General features: G+C 37.0%; 1 protein-coding gene and 1 pseudogene across 1 annotated transcript; one reads left to right on the forward strand and one right to left on the reverse strand.

Moving 5' to 3' along the window:
* Positions 1-6,873: 6,873 nt before the first annotated feature.
* Positions 6,874-8,206, forward strand: LOC113905001 (annotated as a pseudogene).
* Positions 8,207-13,021: 4,815 nt separating this feature from the next.
* Positions 13,022-13,987, reverse strand: LOC113904815 (olfactory receptor 52N5-like). The gene has a single exon (XM_027561904.1). It carries the CDS (start codon positions 13,985-13,987, stop codon positions 13,022-13,024), a length of 966 nt encoding a protein of 321 aa, XP_027417705.1.
* Between the last annotated feature and the right edge of the window lie 7,103 nt (positions 13,988-21,090).

Consider the following 21,090-nt stretch of genomic DNA (forward strand, 5'->3'; position numbering starts at 1 on the left):
ATCATCCCACCCTCTCCCTCTCCCACAGAGTCCAAAAGACTGTTCTGTACATCTGTGTCTTTTGCTATCTCGCATACAGGTTGTTACCATCTTTCTAAATTCCATATATATGCGTTAGTATACTGTATTGGTGTTTTTCTTTTTGGATTACTTCACTCTGTATAATAGGCTCCAGTTTCATCCACCTCATTAGAACTGATTCAAATGTATTTTTTTAACGGCTGAGTAATACTTCATTGTGTATATGTACCACGGCTTTCTTACCCATTCATCTGCTGATGGACATCTAGGTTGCTTCCATGCCCTGGCTATTATAAACAGTGCTGCGATGAACATTGCAATTCTGGTTTCCTCGGTGTGTATGCCCAGCAGTGGGATTGCTGGATCATAAGGCAGTTCTATTTCCAGTACTTTAAGGAATCTCCACACTGTTCTCCATAGTGGCTGTATTAGTTTGCATTCCCACCAACAGTGTAAGAAGGTTCCCTTTTCTCCACATCATTTCTCTTCAGCATTTATTGCTTGTAGACTTTTGGATCACAGCCATTCTGACTGGCGTGAAATGGTACCTCATTGTGGTTTTGATTTGCATTTCTCTGATAATGAGTGATGTTGAGCATCTTTTCATGTGTTTGTTAGCCATCTGTATGTCTTCTTTGGAGAAATGTCTATTTAGTTCTTTGGCCCATTTTTTGGTTGGGTCATTTATTTTTCTGGAATTGAGCTGTAGGAGTTGCTTGTATATTTTTGAGATTAGTTGTTTGTCAGTTGCTTCATTTGCTATTATTTTCTACCATTCTGAGGGCTGTCTTTTCACCTTGCTTATAGTTTCTTTTGTTATGCAGAAGCTTTTAATTTTAATTAGATCCCATTTGTTTATTTTTGCTTTTATTTCCAATATTCTGAGATGTGGGTCATAGAGGATCCTGCTGTGATGTATGTCAAAGAGTGTTTTGCCTATGGTCTCCTCTAAGAGTTTTATAGTTTCTGGCCTTATGTTTAGATCTTTAATCCATTTTGAGTTTATTTTTGTGTATGGTGTTAGAAAGTGTTCTCATGTGTCTTTTTCAATTGAGGTTTCCTCAAGATATATGCCCAATAGTGGGTTTGTTGGGTCATATGTTAATTTTATGGGTTTTATGGGTTAATTTTATGGGTTTCCCAGATATCACTAATGGTAAAGAACCCACCTGCCAATGAAGGAGAAATAAGAGACACAGAAATGATCCCTGGGTCAAGAAGATCCCTGGAGAGGGGCATGGCAACCCACTCCAGTGTTCTTGCCTGGAGAATCCCATGGTGGGATTCTAGCCTGGTGGGCTAGAGTCCATTGGGTCACAAAGAGTCAGACACGACTGAAGTAACAGCATGCACACAGGCACGCATGGTAATTTTAGTCCTAGTTTTTTAAGAAATCTCTATACTGTCTTCCATAGTGACTTTATCAGTTTATATCCCCACCAGCAGTGCAAGTGGGTTTCCTTTTCTTCATACCCTCTTACTGTTTGGAGATCTTTTGATGATGGCCACTCTGACAGGTGTAAGGAGATATCTCATTGCAGTTTTGAGTTACATTTCTCTAATAATGAGCTACATTTAGCATCTCTTCATGTGTTTATTAGCCATCAGTATGTCTTCTTTGGAGAAATATCTAAGTCTTCTGCTCACTTTTTGATTGGATTGCTTGTTTATCTGGTAGAGAGTTGCTTGAGCTGCTTGTATATTTTAGAAATTTACCCTTTGTCTATTTTTTCATTTGCTATTATTTTCTCCCATTCTGAGGTGTTTTCTTGGTGGTTCTTCTTATACTTCAAAAAAATATTTAAAAACCAGTGTAATGATTCTTAAAGTCTTACAAAATTTGATTTATTTATTAACCTGTTCATCCACTTAAAAATATTTTTTGATATCAAATACATGCATGCCAGCTTGCTAACAATGCAAATATTAACATAAATACTTTGTGATCAAATTGCCAACACATGTTGCATCATTGAAAAAGCGAGAGTTCCAGAAAAACATCTACTTCTGCTTTATTGACTATGCCAAAGCCTTTGACTGTGTGAATCACAACAAACTGTGGAAAATTCTTAAAGGGTTGGAAATACCTGATCTTCCTCTTGAGAAATCTGTATGCAGGTCAAGAAGCAACAGTTAGAACTGGACGTGGAACAACAGATTGATTCTAAATAGGAAAAAGAGTATTTCAAGACTGTATATTGTCACCCTGCTTATTTAACTTATATGCAGAGTATATCATATGAAATATCAGACTGGATGAAGCACAAGCTGGAATCAAGATTGCTGGGAGAAATATCAATAACCTCAGATATGCAGATGACACCACCCTTATGGCAGAAAGTGAAGAGGAACTAAAGATCCTCTTGATGAAACTGAAAGAAGAAAGTGAAAAAGTTGGCTTAAAGCTCAACATTCAGAAAAAGAAGATCGTGGCATCTGGTCCCATCACTTCATGGGAAATAGATGGGGAAACAATGGAAACAGTGACACATTATTTGGGGGGGATCCAAAATCACTGTAGAAGGTGACTGCAGACATGAAATCAAAATACCCTTGCTCCTTGAAAGAAAAACTATGATCAGCCTAGAGAGCATAGTAAAAAGCAGAGACATTACATTGCCAACAAAGGTCCATCTAGTCAAAGCTATGGTTTTTCTAGTAGTCACGTATGGATGTGAGAGTTAGACTATAAATAAAAAAGAATTGATGCTTTTGAACTGTGGTGTTGGAGCAGACTCTTGAGAGTCGTTTGGACAGTAAGGAGATCCAACCAGTCCATCCTAAAGGAAATCAGTTCTGAATATTCATTGGAAGGACTGATGCTAAAGCTGAAACTGCAATACTTTGGCCAATGATGCGAAGAACTGGCTCATTTGAAAACATCCTGATGCTTGGAAAGATTGAAGGCAGGAGAAGGGGATGACAGAGGGTGAGGTGGTTGGATGAAATCACCAACTCAATGGACGTGAGTTTGAGTAAACTCCAGGAGTTGGCGATGGACTGGGAAGCCTGGCATGCTGCACTCCATGGGGTCACAAAGAGTCAGACACTACTGAGTGACTGAACTGAATGTTGTTTCCAAATATTAACATTTTGGTTACATTCTGGAGAATTCAAGATATCTATATTTTTTAATATCATGATTTTAAAATAGAAAGATATATTGATCCACAGATAGATTTATTTCTTACCTAGAAAGCCTATCTTTTTTTGCAACTACATCATATTGAGTTGGCCAAATGTTTGTTTGGGTTTATTTATAATATCCTAAGGAAAACCTGAATGATATTTTTTGGCAAACTCAATATTAGAAAATTCAAATGTTGGCTCCTGTCCTTTCTGAGAGAGAGCTGAATATTTCTAAGGAAGTTCATGCTTAAAGTTAGATTTGGTGGTAGGAGGGGCCAAAATATAACAGAATATTTCAAAATCACAAAGATAATAATATTGGTGAACATATCATATAATATTATATGATATGTCATAATATCAGTGAACACAATAATATCAGTAAGAAATAGCAAATATAACCAGAATAAAGAGTAAGAAAAAAGAAAGAATGGAAGAAAGGAAAAAAGGAAGAAAAAACTGATCTAGCCAAATCCCCACCATGACTCAGTTAAGACCATTTCTCTTTTGTCTTTGAAAATTCTCAGAATCTCCTCCAAAATTTTGCTTACTTTTATTGCCCTCTACTTCTTTATGACTCTAAAAATTGGTATATGTCAAAACCAATACAATATTGTAAAGTTAAAAAATAAAATAAAAAAATAAAAAGCAAACAAACAAAAAGAATTTGTCATGGCACAAGGAAAGTCTTTGAAGAGAACTCATCAAGTAGTTCATTCTATGTTACTTTGCTACTTTCAAACAAGTTACTTTTTGCAGTATCTAAACTTTCATCTTTCATTGTGAATACCTGAAGATAAAACAGGGAAGCAGGTAGAAAAATTAATATATGACAACTTTATATCTTGATTCCCTCACTATTTTAAATAATGTTATCAACCCTCTTATGATGACTGAAAATTTATTCTTGGGGAGAGAACATTAATATGTGCTATGAATGCAAATATATCAGGTGTGATGAAGCCTGGGGATGAGACATCAAAAAAAAAATTCCTAAAAAACTAGGAATAAAACCACCATGTGACCCAGCAATTCCAATCCTAGGCATATACCCTGAGGAAACCAGAACTGAAAGAGACACATGTATCCTGTTGTTCATTGCAGCACTATTTACAATAGCTAGAACATGGAAGCAACCTAGATGTCCTTTGACAGATGAATGGATAAAGAAGTTGTGGTATATATACACAATGGAATATTACTCAGCCATAAAAAGGAACACATTTGAGTCAGTTCTAATGAAGTAGATGAACCTAGAACCTATTATACAGTGAAGTGAGTCAGAAAGAGAAAGATAAATGCCATATTCTAATGCATATATAGGGAATCTAGAAAAATGGTACTGAAGAATTTATTTATAGGGCAAAATGGAGAAACAGACATAGAGAACAGACTTATGAACATTGGGAGAGGGGAGGAGAGGGTGAGATGTATGGAAAGAGTAACATGGAAACTTGCATTGCCATATGTAAAATAGATGGCCAATGGGAGTTTTCTGTATGGCTTAGGAAACTCAAACAGGGGTTCTGTATCAACCTAGAGGGGTGGGAAGCAGGGGCAGATGGGAGGCAGTTTCGAAAGGAAGGGGATATATGTATCCCTATGGCTGATTCATGTTGAGATTTGACTAAAAACCTCAAAATTCTGTAAAGCAATTATCCTTCAATTAAAAAATAAATTTAAAAAATGAGAAGGTGAATCCAATACTCATATTTAGGTGTAAGTCAGACAGTGTCCTTCTACTACTCAATATCAGGAACACTGAAAACCAGTTACATATTTTTCCTGGATGCAGATGGGTAGGTATTTTTCTGAAATCAGCTTTCTGAAATGTGTGGGTTAATAGTCAGTTAGTAGTCAAAACAGTATGACATTTGAGAAATAATTCCAGTATTAAAGATAAAGACAATGCAGACTACACAAATAAACTATTGACATTTAGAAGTTATTAAAATAATACATATGAAGTAGAAAAGAACAATATGTATAAATATATAACTTCTTTAATCTACTATTCTTTGTTATCAATATGATAGAATGTCATCACTTGGATTCAGATGAATATACTCAGCAGGTGTATATCCACACTGTTGTACTGTAGATACCATAATTTAAAACCATAACATTTTTCAAATATTTGATATCTTGAAATGCATTCTTAAGATGTAAATTATTGAAAGGAAAAAGTAATAAACAGCAAATATTTAGGAAAAATTGATGTAAAAATTTGTTTCCATTTTTAGATTAAACGATTAAATTAATAAATTAATGTAGATATACACTAACTTGATTTAGTCATGTAGTTTTCAAAATATTTATCTCATACAAATTTTTGAAGGTCTGATGCTCCATTCTTTGCTTTATGACTATCTAGAATGCTCCAAGAATCAAAATTAGTCAAGTAGGGAAAAGTTCAGAGAAGGCAATGGCAACCCACTCCAGTACTCTTGCCTGGAAAATACCATGGACAGAGGAGCTTTGTAGGCTGCTGTCCATGGGGTCGTGAAGAGTCAGACACGACTGAGTGACTTCACTTTCACTTTTTACTTTCATGCATTGGAGGAGGAAATAGCAACCCACTCCAGTGTTTCTTGCCTGGAGAATCCCAGGGATGGCGGAGCCTGGTGGGCTGCCGTCTATGTGGTTGCACAGAGTTGGACACGACTGAAGTGACTTAGCAGCAGCAGCAGGGGAAAGTTATTAAAAAACAGAATAGAATCAATTGTGTATAAGTGAGAGCCCTAAATCACATTTCTTTTACTGTTAATCAATTTTGGACAAGTATGAGCAATTTTTAACATCAGTTTCCTAACTAGAATTTATATGTATACTAAATTAATTCATACATTTCAATTAAAATTAAATAATTCACGTGATTATTTCACAAAATCTCGAGTGTTTGAAAAGTTATTTTCAATGTCATACATTCTAATCTGCTACTTGAATGTCTTCATGCATAAAAATCTCTACATTCATTGCATTCATTGTGTCTCTGATAATCAAACACTTCCCTGATGGCTCAGTGGTAAAGAATCTGCCTGTGAAGCAGGAAACATGGATTCAATCCCCAAGTCAGAAAGATTCCCTTGGAGAAGGAAATAGCAATCCACTACAGCCCAGGGAAATCCCATGGGTTGAGTTTGCCATGCTACAGTATGTGGGGTCTCAAAAGAGTTGGACTTGACTTAGCAACTAAACAGCATAATCCAACACTTTAGCAAAACCAAATTCAAGAGTCCAAGCTATCATATCAGAGGACTTTCCTCTTGTCCAGTTTCCATGACTTCCAGGCTGAAGATAACAACCAAGTTCCTGATTTTCTCTAAAGTTCTATTCCTCAATCATGAGAAGTTGAAAGTAATGTGAACTGCCTAATGGTTTGATGTTAGGGTTTTGATTAGCTGAATTAACATATAATGAACTGCCACAGTTCCTGTTTCACTGGAAATATACAATAAATTTTAGTGCTGGGATGAGAATTAGTGTGAATACTGTTAGGTGCTCAGTCAGTGTCTGACTCTTTGCAGCTCCATGGACTGTAGCCTAACAGGCTCCTCTGTCCATGGAATTCTCCAGTTAAGAATATTGGAGTGGGTGGCCATTTCCTTCTCCAGGGAATCTTCCTGACCCAGGGGTTGAAACCAGGTCTCCTGCACCATAAGCAGATTCTTTACCAGAATTTTAAAGTTACAGTAACTCCATGCCATCACCACCTACAATATCATGGATCTGGGTAATTCCTATTCAAACATTGTCAGAGAAATTATTAAGATTGTCATGTTGAATAGTTTTCCTCTTAGTGAAGATGTTCCAGGATCTCAGACACTCCAACAGCTCAAAGATCCAGGTCTATGAGTTCATTCTGTTGGGATTCTCAGGCATTCACAGCTGGCAGCACTGGCTTTCCCTGCCCCTGCCCCTGCTGTACCTCTTAGCTCTCAGTGCCAACATCCTTATCCTGATCATCACCAATCAGAAGGCAACACTGCACCGGCCTATGTATTATTTCCTGGGCATCCTGGCTGTGGTTGACACAGGCCTGGCTACCAACAGTATGCCCAAGATTTTGGTCATCTTGTGGTTCAGTGCTAACACCATCCGTCTCCCTGAATGCTTTGTGCAGATGTATGTCATACATTGTGTTATGGGCATGGAATCAGGAATCTTTGTCCTCATGGCTGTAGATAGATACATAGCCATTTGTTGACCACTACACTATTCATCCATAATTACTGACTCTTTTGTGGTCAAAGCCACTGTGTTCATGACACTCAGAAACATCCTTCTTACAATTCCAGTGCCTGTGTTGGCTGCTCAGAGAGACTATTGCTCAAAAAAACAACTTGAGCACTGCCTGTGCTCTAATCTTGGCGTCACTAGTCCATCCTGTGATTACAGGACAATCAACAGTATCTACCAGCTATTTCTCCCGTGGACATTCATGGGTAATGACTTGAGTTTGATTTTTATATCCTATGTATGCTTTGATTCTTAATTCTGTGTTAAAGCTGAATTTAGCACCTGCTGCTGCTGCTAAGTCGCTTCAGTCGTGTCCCACTCTGTGCGACCCCATAGACAGCAGCCCGCTAGCCTCGCCCGTCCCTGGGATTTCCCAGGCAAGAACACTGGAGTGGGTTGCCATTTCCTCCTCCAATGCATGAAAGTGAAAAGTGAAAGTGAAGTCGCTCAATCGTGTCCGACTGCTAGCGACCCCATGGACTGAAGTCTAAAAGGCTCCTCTGTCCATGGGATTTTCCAGGCAAGAGTACTGGAGTGGGGTGCCATCGCCTTCTCTGAATTCAGCAGCAGCTGTATACAAGGCCTTAAGTACCTGCACTTGCCACCTCATTCTAATCAGTTTCTTCTACACAACCATCATTATCATTTCCGTTACCCACAGTGCAGCAATGACATTTCTCTTCATCCCAGTTCTACTCAATGTATCAAAAATGTTTTTCCCTCTGCCCTGAACCCCATGGTCTAGGTACTCAAAAACAAAGAGCTCAGACAGGGTTTATATAAAACACACACACACACACACACACACATATATTAGATCCTCCAAGGATTGCAGATGACAGAATAACTAAGAAACACTGACATTTCCAGTTAGTATAAGTAATTGGTTACAGCTAATGAAACTTTATAAAAAATAGTAAAACCGATAATTTAACCATGTTTTTCAAAGAAAATCTTCATCAAGAATAACACAGTGATGACCGCCTCAAGAAATCCAAGAGAAAGATAAGTTGAATAAACACTTCACTTTCTTACCTAGTTGTCCTGGTTAAACACTGGACAGCATTTAATCGCATTCGTTAGCACAGACACCTGCCATTTTCTTCTCTTTAATGGAAGTATTTATCCATGTACTTCTCATATAATTGCTGACAGGTTAACACTCACTCCTGCCATCTGTGTATTGATTTTATGATGTGTATTATTATCTTTTTTATAATAATAGATATAAGACCAAATACTTGAATGTACATTTCTCTAAAGAAGACATGCAAAGGCCAACAAGCACAGGAAGAGATCCCCAACATCCTTAGTCATTTGATGAACACAGGTCAAAACCACAATAAAATACCCTATATATTCTTAAATGGATATATTCTTTTTTAATGATATTAACAAGTTATGGCACCTTTGTGGATACATTGGAGCCCTTGTATATTAATGGTGGAAATATCAAGTCACATCATAAATGAGGAAAATAGCTTGACAACTAACCAAAAAGTTGAGCACAATTCCAAACTTATTCAGAAATTCAATTCTTAGTCTATACCTAAAATATTCAAAACAGAAGTTAAAGCAAAACTATGTACACCAATGTTCATAGCAACATTATCTGCCAAAACAATAGGAAGCATCCAAATATCCATCACCTGCTGAGTTTATGAGCATAACCACAAGAGATCATTATCATTCCTCACAAGGACAAAGTATGGGTACATGTTGTTGCATTGATGAAAGAATTCTGCTAAGTGAAAAAAATTAAAAAACAAGCAAACATACCAAAAATGCTACAACTTGTATAACTTCATTATATCAGTGTCCAGAATAGGTATATCTATTGAATCAGAAAGTAAATTGACTGTTTCCAGGGACTGAGGACACTGTTTAATTTGGAGTGACTGAGGAATAGTTATGGATTTCTTTTTGAGGAATTGAAACTGTTCTTGGATTACACTGTGCTGAAGTTTGCACAGCGCTGTCAATATAGTGCTGTGCACTCTTAAATCATATAAATGGGTAGTTTGATTGTATGTAATTTTCACTTCTATAAGAAATAATAAAATGAAAACATAGTACAAAATTTATTTTCAACGTATGTATTTATTGCATTATTTCCTATAAGTTAAAGGAACATACATGTCCAAGAATAGAAAAATGTCAAATATATTATGTAAAAACAAGATCACACTTTTATTTAATTATAATACTGATGAATAATTGTGTTTTAAATTTGCTTATTCTATAATGTCAATTGAAAATGCCATAATTATGTTTTAATATGATATTTTTCAAGCATTATTTTCAAACTCATATGTAGAAAATATACTAAAAATGTATCAGCACATGCCCCTCCACTGTTCATAGTAGCACTATTTACAATAACAAGACATGGAACCAACATAAGCATCAATCAACAGATGAATGGATAAAGATGTGGTATGTGTGCATGCATGTCCATCATTTCCGACTCCTTCTGATCCCATGGACTGTAGCCTGTCAGGCTCCTCTGTCCATGGAATTTTCCAGGCAAGAAAAGTGGAGTTGGCTGCACTTCCTTCTTGAAGTTTTCTTCCTTCAGGGGATCTTCCTGACCCAGGGATCGAACTCAGGACTCCTGCATTGGCACAGGGGTTCTTTACATTATAGAATTTAAGGTTTAGATTTATCTAATTCTGAAATCTTTTTTAGACCCACTACTTTTATTGTCTAATTAAAGAATATAAATTTAGAATCAGTTGTGCTTTATTATTGTTTTTGATATTAATGCCATCATCATTATTATCTCAAACTTGGGCATCTAAATTTTCCTAACTGAATATCTAAGCAGACTAAGCCTGAAATTTTGATGAACTTCTAAAGTGTCATAATATTTATCATTATCCTCACTTGAAAGTAAGATAGATATACAAAGGAACACATAAACAAATGTACATGTGAGTGATTGAAACTTTCAAAAACATTGTAAATGTTTTCAACTGTGTGCTTACATTTTGACACAAAAAGAACTAAAAATACATATTAAAATGTCTAATGCTCGTTAAATTATGATCATTTTCATTTCTGTATTTATATATCTCAGACAAAAGCACACAAATATAGAAACATGCAGATAAAAAATACTCTTACTTATGTAATACTTCATAGTAAGAATGGAAAATTTCCACATTTTTCCTTCTTTAATTAAAATTAGCTTAATTCCCATACCAGTACTTGCATCTCGAGTGTTTTGCACTTATCCTCTGGGATATATAACACTCATCCTAATCTCTAAATATTCAATTCAATAGTACAAATATCAAGGGATTTAAAAGTTGAGGACAGTAATGTACAGCTATTATGGAGTAGTGTTTTTTGTTTTGTTTTGTTTTTTTACTGATGTCCTGAACACCTGGACCCAATTGCATTCAGCTATTTTGCTATCCAGAAACTAAGGTATTAAAGGACATATGAAAGTGGGATTAAGAGTAGGGTATTTGCTACTGTTGGTTGTGATAGGATAAAGCAGAGAGAGACTTTGAGTGTACATGAATTCATTATTGTATCCTCAGAAACCCTGGCTTGATTCCACCCCACATTTAAGGGCAGAAGTGCTGTAAAAGACTAAATTTTCTGAAAATGTTTTTGCCCATTTCTCAGACTGCAATTCAGTGTGACTTCCCATAATGACTATGTAGTGATTTTTCTAAAAGCAAATAGGATCCTTTGGTTCTTCCATGCTGGTTGTCAGGTATGAATCAACCCCTGTAACTAGAAGTTGGGGAAATACAAGAAAATAGTTCTTCATGATCACAGTGGTTGCTTTTCACCTACCTTCCCATTGTTCTCAGGATGAGAATCTAATATAATTGCTTCATTTCTAGAGGCATTTACTTGTGACTGCATTTATCCATTTTAGATAAGAAAATCTACTTGGAGAAACAAACCATCATATTAGGAAAAGAAATGAGGTGTAAAATTGAGAACTGATTAGTGAGGAAGAAGCATTTTTTATAGTTTAGAAATGGGAATAGGCAACATGTAGTATGATAACTGTACTTATAAATAAGTGACCATGTTCTTGTGTTAATATAAGTCTCCCACAGAATAATATGAGCCCAGTTTCCACAAAATTTAAACTCTAATGTATTGAAATCATTTAAAATTCACTTTGGAAAAAGTCTAATGTAATTATGGTCAATACTAAAATATTTGGTATAAGCTTGGATCATTGAGAATTCTGCAAATGAATTGCAATTGGAGCATAAAGTTGTTCTTATGTAACAATAAAATCAGTTTTAATAATAAGCACTAGAACTATGAAAAGAAAAGATGAAGGACATAAATAGGATTTTTATCTCATATTTGAGAGCTGAATTCTTATGAATAGAGCACAAATAAATTAAGAGATAGGGCTTCCCTGATTGCTCAGCAGTAAAGAATGTGTCTACCAATGCAGAAGATGTGGATTCAATTCCCTGGTTGGGATCAAAATTTGTCATTTGGAAATATTGGCTCACTGTGCTATGCAGATCTCCCAAATGTCAACATACTTAATTTTTACAGTGATAATCTCACATCATATGGACTCTAGAAAATCCCTTTGTACATTAGTAAGAGAATGAAACTGAAAAAAGGCCAAAAATGCCTTAATATTTCTATGAAAATTATTGTCACTTCACACATCTTTTCTCAAATGGTCTTGAGGTTCTTAGGGCTCCATGGACAACACCTTAATGCGTGTTGCATTAGAAACTCCTGAGGTAGAAGGGGAGAAGTAAGGTAGATTATTGATTATCAGTGAACAAAGAAAAATAAATTTTTAATTGGGAATTACAGTGGAGAGGTTATATCCAAGATGTTTTTATAAAATTGGTAGTTGTGAGAATTACTTATGTAGTTTCCATTGGCATTATAGATGTCATTTTATTTAATACAGAAAAAGCCTCAATATCAATAAAGGAAAAATAAATCCATATTCTGAAACAACATAGCTGTTTTGAGATGTATATTGCATGTATTGTTTTTTAAAGCTAAGCTATAGATTGCATATTTATTTCTTCAGTAAATTGGTCTGCTTGCTTTTTACAATATGATGTTTACTAAGTGCCATTTTTTAAAAAAGCAGCGACTGACATTTTGCCTGTATATTATTAGTGTAATTCATAAACTGAATTTTAACTTCAATGACTGCCTAGCCTGGAAAATGTCCTGAAAAGCCATTTAATTTCTTATCCATAAGGACGATTACATAGAGAAGGAAATGGCAACCCACTCCAGTATGCTTGCCTGGGAAATCCCATGGACAGAAGAGTCTGGCAGGCTACAGTCCATGCGGTGGCAAGACAGTTGGACAGGACTTAACAGTTGAACAACAAAGGAAGATTATAATCACAGACAAGACACTTAACTCTCAAAAGGTTAAGAAAATATCCTACATGAATACATTAAGAGGAAAGTTGTAATGAACCAATATCAATGACTTGGTTCAAACTAGTGATAGAGGAAAAAAATATGGGGAGTCACTGGAATATAAATCCAGAATTATCTGTAACTTTTCCCACTGTAGTTGCATAAAACAGTTCATAGAAAAGACACAATATCACACATAAATTTCTCCTTTGTTGTTTTTCATTCATCTTTATTCTATCTCATTTCACTTGTCCTGAGTACTTGCACCTTTCTCACCCTGCAAGAGCTTTATGACATTGTCTCGAATCTGTTTTGTCTTTATCCCATAAACAATGGGGTTGACAGCTGGAGGAAGAAGAAGATAAAGATTAGCCACAATGATGTGAAGAGAAGAGGGAATAGCGTGTCCTCCAAAACGGTGGGTAAAGAAAGTGAAGAATGCTGGAACATAAGTGACAATAATGGCAGATATATGGGCAGTGCAGGTGCTGAAGGCTTTCTGCCGAGCGTCTGCTGAGGAGAGGCTGACCACCGCCCGAAGGATCATAGTGTATGATACAGATATGCAGCAGATATCAAACACTCCAATCAGGAGGGCAACCACCAGACCATAGATGACATTGACCTTGATACTGGCGCAGGATAACTTCACCACTGACATGTGGTCACAATATGTATGGGAGATAATATTGCTTTGGCAGAAGGGCAAACGCTTAACCAAGAATGGAAAAGGAATCATCAGCAATGCACCCCTCAGGAAGGTGACAAGTCCAGCTTTGGCAATGATAGGGTTAGTGAGTATGGTAGCATAGCGCAGTGGGTAGCAAATGGCCACATAGCGGTCCAGAGCCATGAGCATGAGCACTCCAGACTCCACACCTGTGAACCCATGGACAAAGAACATCTGGACTAGACAAGCATTGAAGTTAATTTCCTTGAGATTGAACCAGAAGATGCAGAGTGCATTGGGTAGGGTAGTGGTACAGGTAAAGAGATCAACAAGGGAGAGCATTGCCAGAAAAAAATACATTGGATGGTGTAAGGACTCCTCATGATGAATGAGATACACAAGGCCAAGGTTTCCCAGAAGGGAGATGATATACATTGTGCAGAATGGGAGGGAGATCCACACATGTACTCTTTCCAGACCAGGAATTCCATTAAGAATAAAATATTTTGGGGGCACATATGAATTGTTGGAAACCAGCATAACTGATTCAATAAAGAGACTCTATTTTTTCCACCCATAAGTTTGTACCCTAGGAGAAGAAATAAAAAAAAAAAAAAAGAAATTTAGATCATCCTTGAGAACGTAGACTTCAGTTTGGCATAAAATTACATTTATAACAGTACCAACAACTTTGAATAATAGTGATTATGAAAATGCACAGTTTATTGAATAAATAAATATTAAAGAATATTTTTAAAGCTTTGTAAACAATATAAATGTAATTTTAGAGCCACAATTGCAAAATTGTAGTTTTTGTTTTGTCACCAAATAAAAGAAGATACTGAGGTAGAGAAAGATTGAATAATGTTGCTGCTGATGCTGCTGCTCAGTCGCTTCAGTAGCGTCCAGCTCTGTGCAACCCCATAGACAGCAGCCCACCAGGCTCCCCTGTCTGTGGGATTCTCCAGGCAAGAACCCTGGAGTGGGTTGTTATTTCCTTCTCCAATGCATGAAAGTGAAAAGTGAAAGTGAAGCTCAGTCGCATCCGACTCTCACAGACTCCATGGACTGCAGCCTACCAGGCTCCTCCATTCCTGGGATTGTCCAGGCAAGAGTACTGGAGTGTGTTGCAATTGCCTTCTCCAGAATAATGTTGAATATCAAACAAAACTAGATTCATAACCTCAGGTGTAACCAACATAAAGATAATTTTCAGACAAGTAATGTATAAGCAATCTATGTCACAATTCATGAGTATCCCTTCTAAATGCATACTAGATATTTCTATCTTAAATTTCCACAGACAGTTTACGTTCTTCATGTCCAAGACTAAATCATTTCAGCCTCTATCCCATGGCAAAATAAGCTCCATTGCTGAGTTCTGATTTTTAGATAATGATGTCTAACACACGATCTACCAACATCTTTGTGACCTTCTCAGGTGTGCCTCTAGCTTATCTTGGATACATATATTTCCTTATAACTCAAAGTATCTTAGTTTTTATTTTGTCCAGGTCATCTCAGCACTTTTACTATCTGTATTCTATCCTTAGTCAGGGGAAAAGCTGTATTTGTAATCCAGAAATAATTTTAATATCAGTCCTTCCTTCCTATTACCACTCTTAGCTGTCTTTTAAAGACCACCAGCTACATCCACTCATTTATTTGTATAATCTTTTGTATTTTTCAAATCTACGTTCTGTAGATACTTTTGAAGACATTTTAATCCTACTTGGTAATCTTCAAAGTCTCCTTAACAACTTGAATATAGAGCTCAAATTTCTTGGCATGTCATTAAATAAAGTAAACTTTAGTTTTTATCTTCTCTTTCCCATGTTATTTCTTTTTTTTATTGTCAACCTGTTTATTTATTTTTTAATTTAAATTTTATTTTATTTTTAAACTTTACAATATTGTATTAGTTTTGCCAAATATCAAAATGAATCTGCCACAGGTTTACCTGTGTTCCCCATCCTGAACCCTCCTCCCTCCTTCAATATCTGCAAATCAATCAATGTTATACACCACATTAACAAATTGAAAAATAAAAACCATATGATTATCTCAATAGATGCAGAGATAGCCTTTGACAAAATTCAACATCCATTTATGACAAAACTCTCCAGAAAGCAGGAATAGAAGGAACATACCTCAACATAATAAAAGCTACATATGACAAACCCACAGCAAACATTATCCTCAATGGTGAAAAATTGAAAGCATTTCCTCTAAAGTCAGGAACAAGACAAGGGTGCCCACTTTCACCATTACTATTCAACACAGTTTTGGAAGTTTTGGCCACAGCAATCAGAGCAGAAAAAGAAATAAAAGGAATCCAAATTGGAAAAGAAGAAGTAAAACTCTCACTGTTTGCAGATTATATGATCCTCTACATAGAAAACCCTAAAGACTCCCATGTTATTTCTTTCCACCCAAGAGTATCCTCGTTTGGATGATGTAATATATGATCACAGTATCCCATAACTTAGCATTTCATGCTTAAACTTTGGTGACCACTTGCAAATTTCAGCTACAGCATATACCTCTAGCCTATGTTGACTTTGTTCAATTTACTTCACTTATTTGAAGACCTATCCACCATATAGCTTTCTTGATATGTCTTCTTTGAATACTGAGACAGAATGTCACTTCCTTCAAAAAGGACCAGACATCCCAGACTCCAGGGTAAGTTACTGTCATTAAGTTCCCTGACCCAGGGACAGGGCCAGGATGTTTAATTTCCCTGCCTCATGAGAAAGGCTGGTCTGCATGAAGCACAAGCTGGAATTAAGATTGCTGGGGGAAATATCAAATACCTCAGATACGCAGATGATACCACCCTTATGGCAGAAAGTGAAGAAGAACTAAAGGGCCTGTTGATGAAAGTGAAAGAGGAGAGTGAAAAAGTTGGCTTAAAGCTCAACATTCAGAAAACTAAGACCATGACATCTGGTCCCATCACATCATGGCAAATAAATGGGGAAACAGTGGAAACAGTGGCTGACTATATTTTGAAGGGCTCCAAAACATTGCAGATGGTGACTTCAGCCATGAAATTAGAAGATGCTTACTCCTTGGAAGGAAAGTTATGATCAACCTAGACAGCATATTAAAAAGCAGAGACATTACTTTGCCGACAAAGGTCCATCTAGTCAAGGTTATGGTTTTTCCAGTAGTCGTGTATGGGTGCCAGAGTTGGACTATAAAGAAAGCTGAGCACGAAAGAATTGATGCTTTTGAACTGTGGTGTTGGAGAAGACTCTTGAGAGTCCCGTGGACTGCAAGGAGATCCAACCAGTCCATCCTAAAGGAGATCAGTCCTGAGTGTTCATTGGAAGGACTGATGCTGAAGCTGAAACTCCATTACTTTGGCCACCTCATGCGAAGAACTGACTCATTTGAAAAGACCTTGATGCTGGGAAAGATTGAAGGCAGGAGAAGAAGGGGACAACAGAGGATGGGATGATTGGATGGCATCACTGACTCAATGGACATGAGTTTGGGTGAACTCCGCGAGTTGGTGATGGACAGGGATACCTGGCATGCTGCAGTCCATGGGGTCGCAAAGAGTCGGACACGACTGAGCAACTGAACTGAACCGAAAGATAATAGTGATTAATTCAAAGTGAAATCTAGGTTTTTCTATCTCACACTTCACATCTGTTTCACTAAACTAAATCCTTTACAAAAACTAACAGGTTGTGAATCAATCTCATTTATTTGTTTTTGTGTTTGTTTACTGGCTTGTTATCTCTGGAGGAATATGAGCCTCCGTGTTTCAAATAGGGATCTCTATGTCTCCTGCTTCTTAAAATTTCTCCTTGCCCAGTTTCCCAGTCATCTTCTACGCAAAGAACAAGAGGATTGTGTTGTGGGATGATTGTGGGATGATCCATACTTTCTCTTTCAAAGGTGAAGGTAAATACTATTCAGACTTACCTGGAATCTTTCCCACTTCCTTATTTTTGCCTGTGATTCTAGGAAAGTATTAAGGAGACAAATAGAGAAAAGTATTGGAAGTACAATAACTAAATCACAGGAAGAGAGATCCACCTCAAAGTGTATTTTTGATCTTGCACTGAGCTTTTTTCAATGAAAGAGGCAAGGCAGCACACAGTACTACAAAAAGCATCCCACATTGTGCTGTGCTATACACTACCAGCTCACGTTCTCTCCTTGGTGATAATACATGCCATTACCTGATCCAGAGTCTAAGCCTGCAGGACCTAATGGGAAGTACAGGGACTAATGCTATTGCTGCTTCTTCTCCTGTTCCCTCATCCCGCACTAGGCAGCCATTATTTGTTGAAAATAGTATGCAGCACCCATTGCTGCCTGTGGCTGTTTATAATGGAAAACAGGCATATTTAGATTATTGTTTGACTTCAGCATCCATCCCCTCAAAATCAGAATGAATCAGGTACTGCTTAGGCCCTAAGAAAGCATGCTTCTCAGTTTTTAAAAAACCTTTATGCTGTTTCTCTAGAGATGGCCCAGGACAGTGATTTTTAGGAATTTAGATTCTGAGACACAGACTAAAATTCTGTCAGGCATATGAAGAATCCTTTCCATGATCCTTTGGAGAGGAATGTGAGAGAAAACGCTGAATCCTGAAAAGAAAGTTCTAAGTTCTCTGAGATAGTTTCACTCTTTGTTATTGTTATTCTAAATGTTTTTCTTGAAATATCAAATTTACTTTTTTAGTGATACACAATGCTATCATTGACACTGAATATTTCAAGCATATGGAATCTAAATTAAGCACTTCCATTTGTTAAATTTTTTAGAAATTTCATTAAGCATCCACCACGTGCTAGGCAACGCACCTTCAGCATTTAGCATAAGGGTCTTCTGTGCCTCCTCGGGCTATTTTAGGTTTACCTTGTGCATGAACAGCCAGTTTGCATACCAGCTCAAGTATTTATCTACGTCTACAGAAACAAGAAGCAGCAGTGCTAGTTACCTATTTAAATATATTTACTTATTTATTATTTAAATTCATCTTTGAATTCAATTAGATTCCTTTAATGAGTGTGAGTCTGAGTGAACTCCGGGAGTTGGTGATAGACAGGGAGGCCTGGCGTGCTGTGATTCATGGGGTCACAAAAAGTCGGACACAACTGAGCGACTGAAATTAACTGAACTGAATGACTGCAAAGATAGCCACTCTATCTAACTGAGATATAATATGTTTAAAATTTGCCAAAAAGATACAGAATTTTGTGCTCTCTATCCTAAATGCTGATGAAGTACAGCTCCTTCTTTCTTTATTCAAAACAGACTCTTTACTTGAAAGTCACCCTTCTTTCTCTCTGCTACCCTCACATTTTCCCCCTTTTTTCAAGATGATGATAACTTGCAGACCTGTACCAGAAGGTCTTGCATGTTTATTATATACCTTTACTGACCTGTGTGCTATGTTACCCATGAATGAAGATAGTACCTGGATTTTAAAAAATAAGCAAATTGAAATCAGATTGGAGAAGGCAATGGCACCCCACTTCAGTATTCTTGCCTGGAGAGTCCCATGGACAGAGGAGCCTGGTGGGCTGCAGTCCATGGTGTCGCTAAGAGTCGGACACAACTGAGCGACTTCACTTTCACTTTTCACTTTCATGCATTGGAGAAGGAAATGGCAACCCACTCCAGTGTTCTTGCCTGGAGAATCCCAGGGACAGGAGAGCCTGGTGGGCTGCTGACTATGGGGTCACACAGAGTCAGACACAACTGAAGCGATTGGATGACTGCAAGTTGTATGACTGAACTGAAGAAAGGAAAGGTGATGGGGAAGCTTGAGCTAGTGACTTCAAGGGAAAGGTATGTACCTATTTATCTTTCCTGATATAAGTCATCTTAAACTTATTAGTGTCTAATTCTCTGTCTCTGCCATTATGCCATACTTTATAAATGTGAATATTAAAAAATAATAATAATAATAATTCTCTCTATACTCTAAAGGTTTTGAGAGAGAAGGAAATGGCAACCCACTCTAGTACTCTTGCCTGGAAAATCCCATGTACAGAGGAGCCTGGTAGGCTGCAGTCCATGGGGTCGCTAAGAGTCGGACATGACTGAGCGACTTCTCTTTCACTTTTCACCTTCATGAATTGGAGAAGGAAATGGTGACCCACTCCAGCATTCTTGCCTGGAGAATCCCAGGGACTGAGAAGCTTGATGGGCTGCCGTCTATGGGATCACACAGAGTCGGACACGACTGAAGTGACTTAGCAGCAGCAGCAGCAGCAGCAGTCTTACTCCTGCCCACAAAAAAGCACACATTCCTTGTTAATACTATCTCTCTTTTGAAGGTGGATTATGTTCTTCCTAAATTTTCCCTGACCAAAAATAACCAAATAACCTACTCTGTAGAGCAAAGCCCTCTATGCCTGTGATGACACAGTAGAATGAAACAAGACAATGTTTTGTCATAAGCCTAGAATCTGAAAGACATTACCTTACCCACACAGTAGATCCAGACTAAAAGGAATGTGAAAGGTGCTCATGCAAGGGAAAGGGCTCAGGAATGTACATGATGGTAGCACCCTGGTTTCACCTTATAACCCACAGATCTGAAGTGCTTAGTCTAGCAGACTTCTCACGGGAAACAGGTTTAATCTCACATCCTTAGCACTCCCAAGTCTCAATGTGAAACAGGGCTTAAATCCCCAAAGACTATAGAGCCCTAAGGGAGGGCATGATACAAAGCTTCAGATATTTGGAAAAAATAAACCCCAACCAGCTGGTTCCAGAATGAGAGAAGTCCAGAAAGTAATTCCTATGGTACCAATATCCAGCGTTTAGGATTACATGTTGGAAATTCTTACCTAAGGCAATTTAAAATAAATAAAAATATATATGTGTGTGATTTTATAATGTGCTTAGTTGCTTTTATTCTGAATTCTAAAATATTATACTCAATTTAAAAAGAGAAAAATGCAGCAATAAAATCACTTTTAAATAGCACATACTACCAACAGTAAGAAAATGATGGCTATTAGGATTTTGTGTCTCTTTACCTTCGTGTATATGTAATTTAAAAAATATATCAGGATCACAGGTATTTTTCATTTATTGTTTCAATTTATATATACTCAAAACAGAATATTTTTATGCCATGAGAAAGAAAGAAATCTTGTCACTTGTGACAAGATGGATGAATCTTGAAGGCATTATGCTACATGAGATTAGTCAGATACAGAAAGATAATTACTGTTTGGTATCACTTACATGTGACAGTGGAAAAAGCCAGATTCATGAAAACTGATAGTAGAATGGTGGTTACCAGAGTTTGGGGTATGGGGGAATTTGGGTTAATGTTGTGTAAGAGTATGAATGTGGAACAAATAGATAAATAAATCCTGGATTTTTAGTAATACATGTCATATGTTTTCAACTTATACAATACCTTATGCCACTTATATTTCAGAAAAATAATTTTTTAAAGGACAAGTAAATTCTCAGTGACTTACACACTAATTTAAATAAGTTAACTCAAGTCAATGTCTTTAATTATTTATATAAGATTGTCCTAGTCAGTTCAGTTCAGTCTCTTAGTCATGTCCAACTCTTTGTGACCCCATGAACTGCATCACGCCAGGCTTCCCTGTCCATCACCAACTCCCCAAGATTGCTCAAATTCATGT

This window comes from Bos indicus x Bos taurus, chromosome 15 (genome assembly GCF_003369695.1).
Source record: "Bos indicus x Bos taurus breed Angus x Brahman F1 hybrid chromosome 15, Bos_hybrid_MaternalHap_v2.0, whole genome shotgun sequence".
NCBI lineage: Eukaryota > Metazoa > Chordata > Mammalia > Artiodactyla > Bovidae > Bos > Bos indicus x Bos taurus.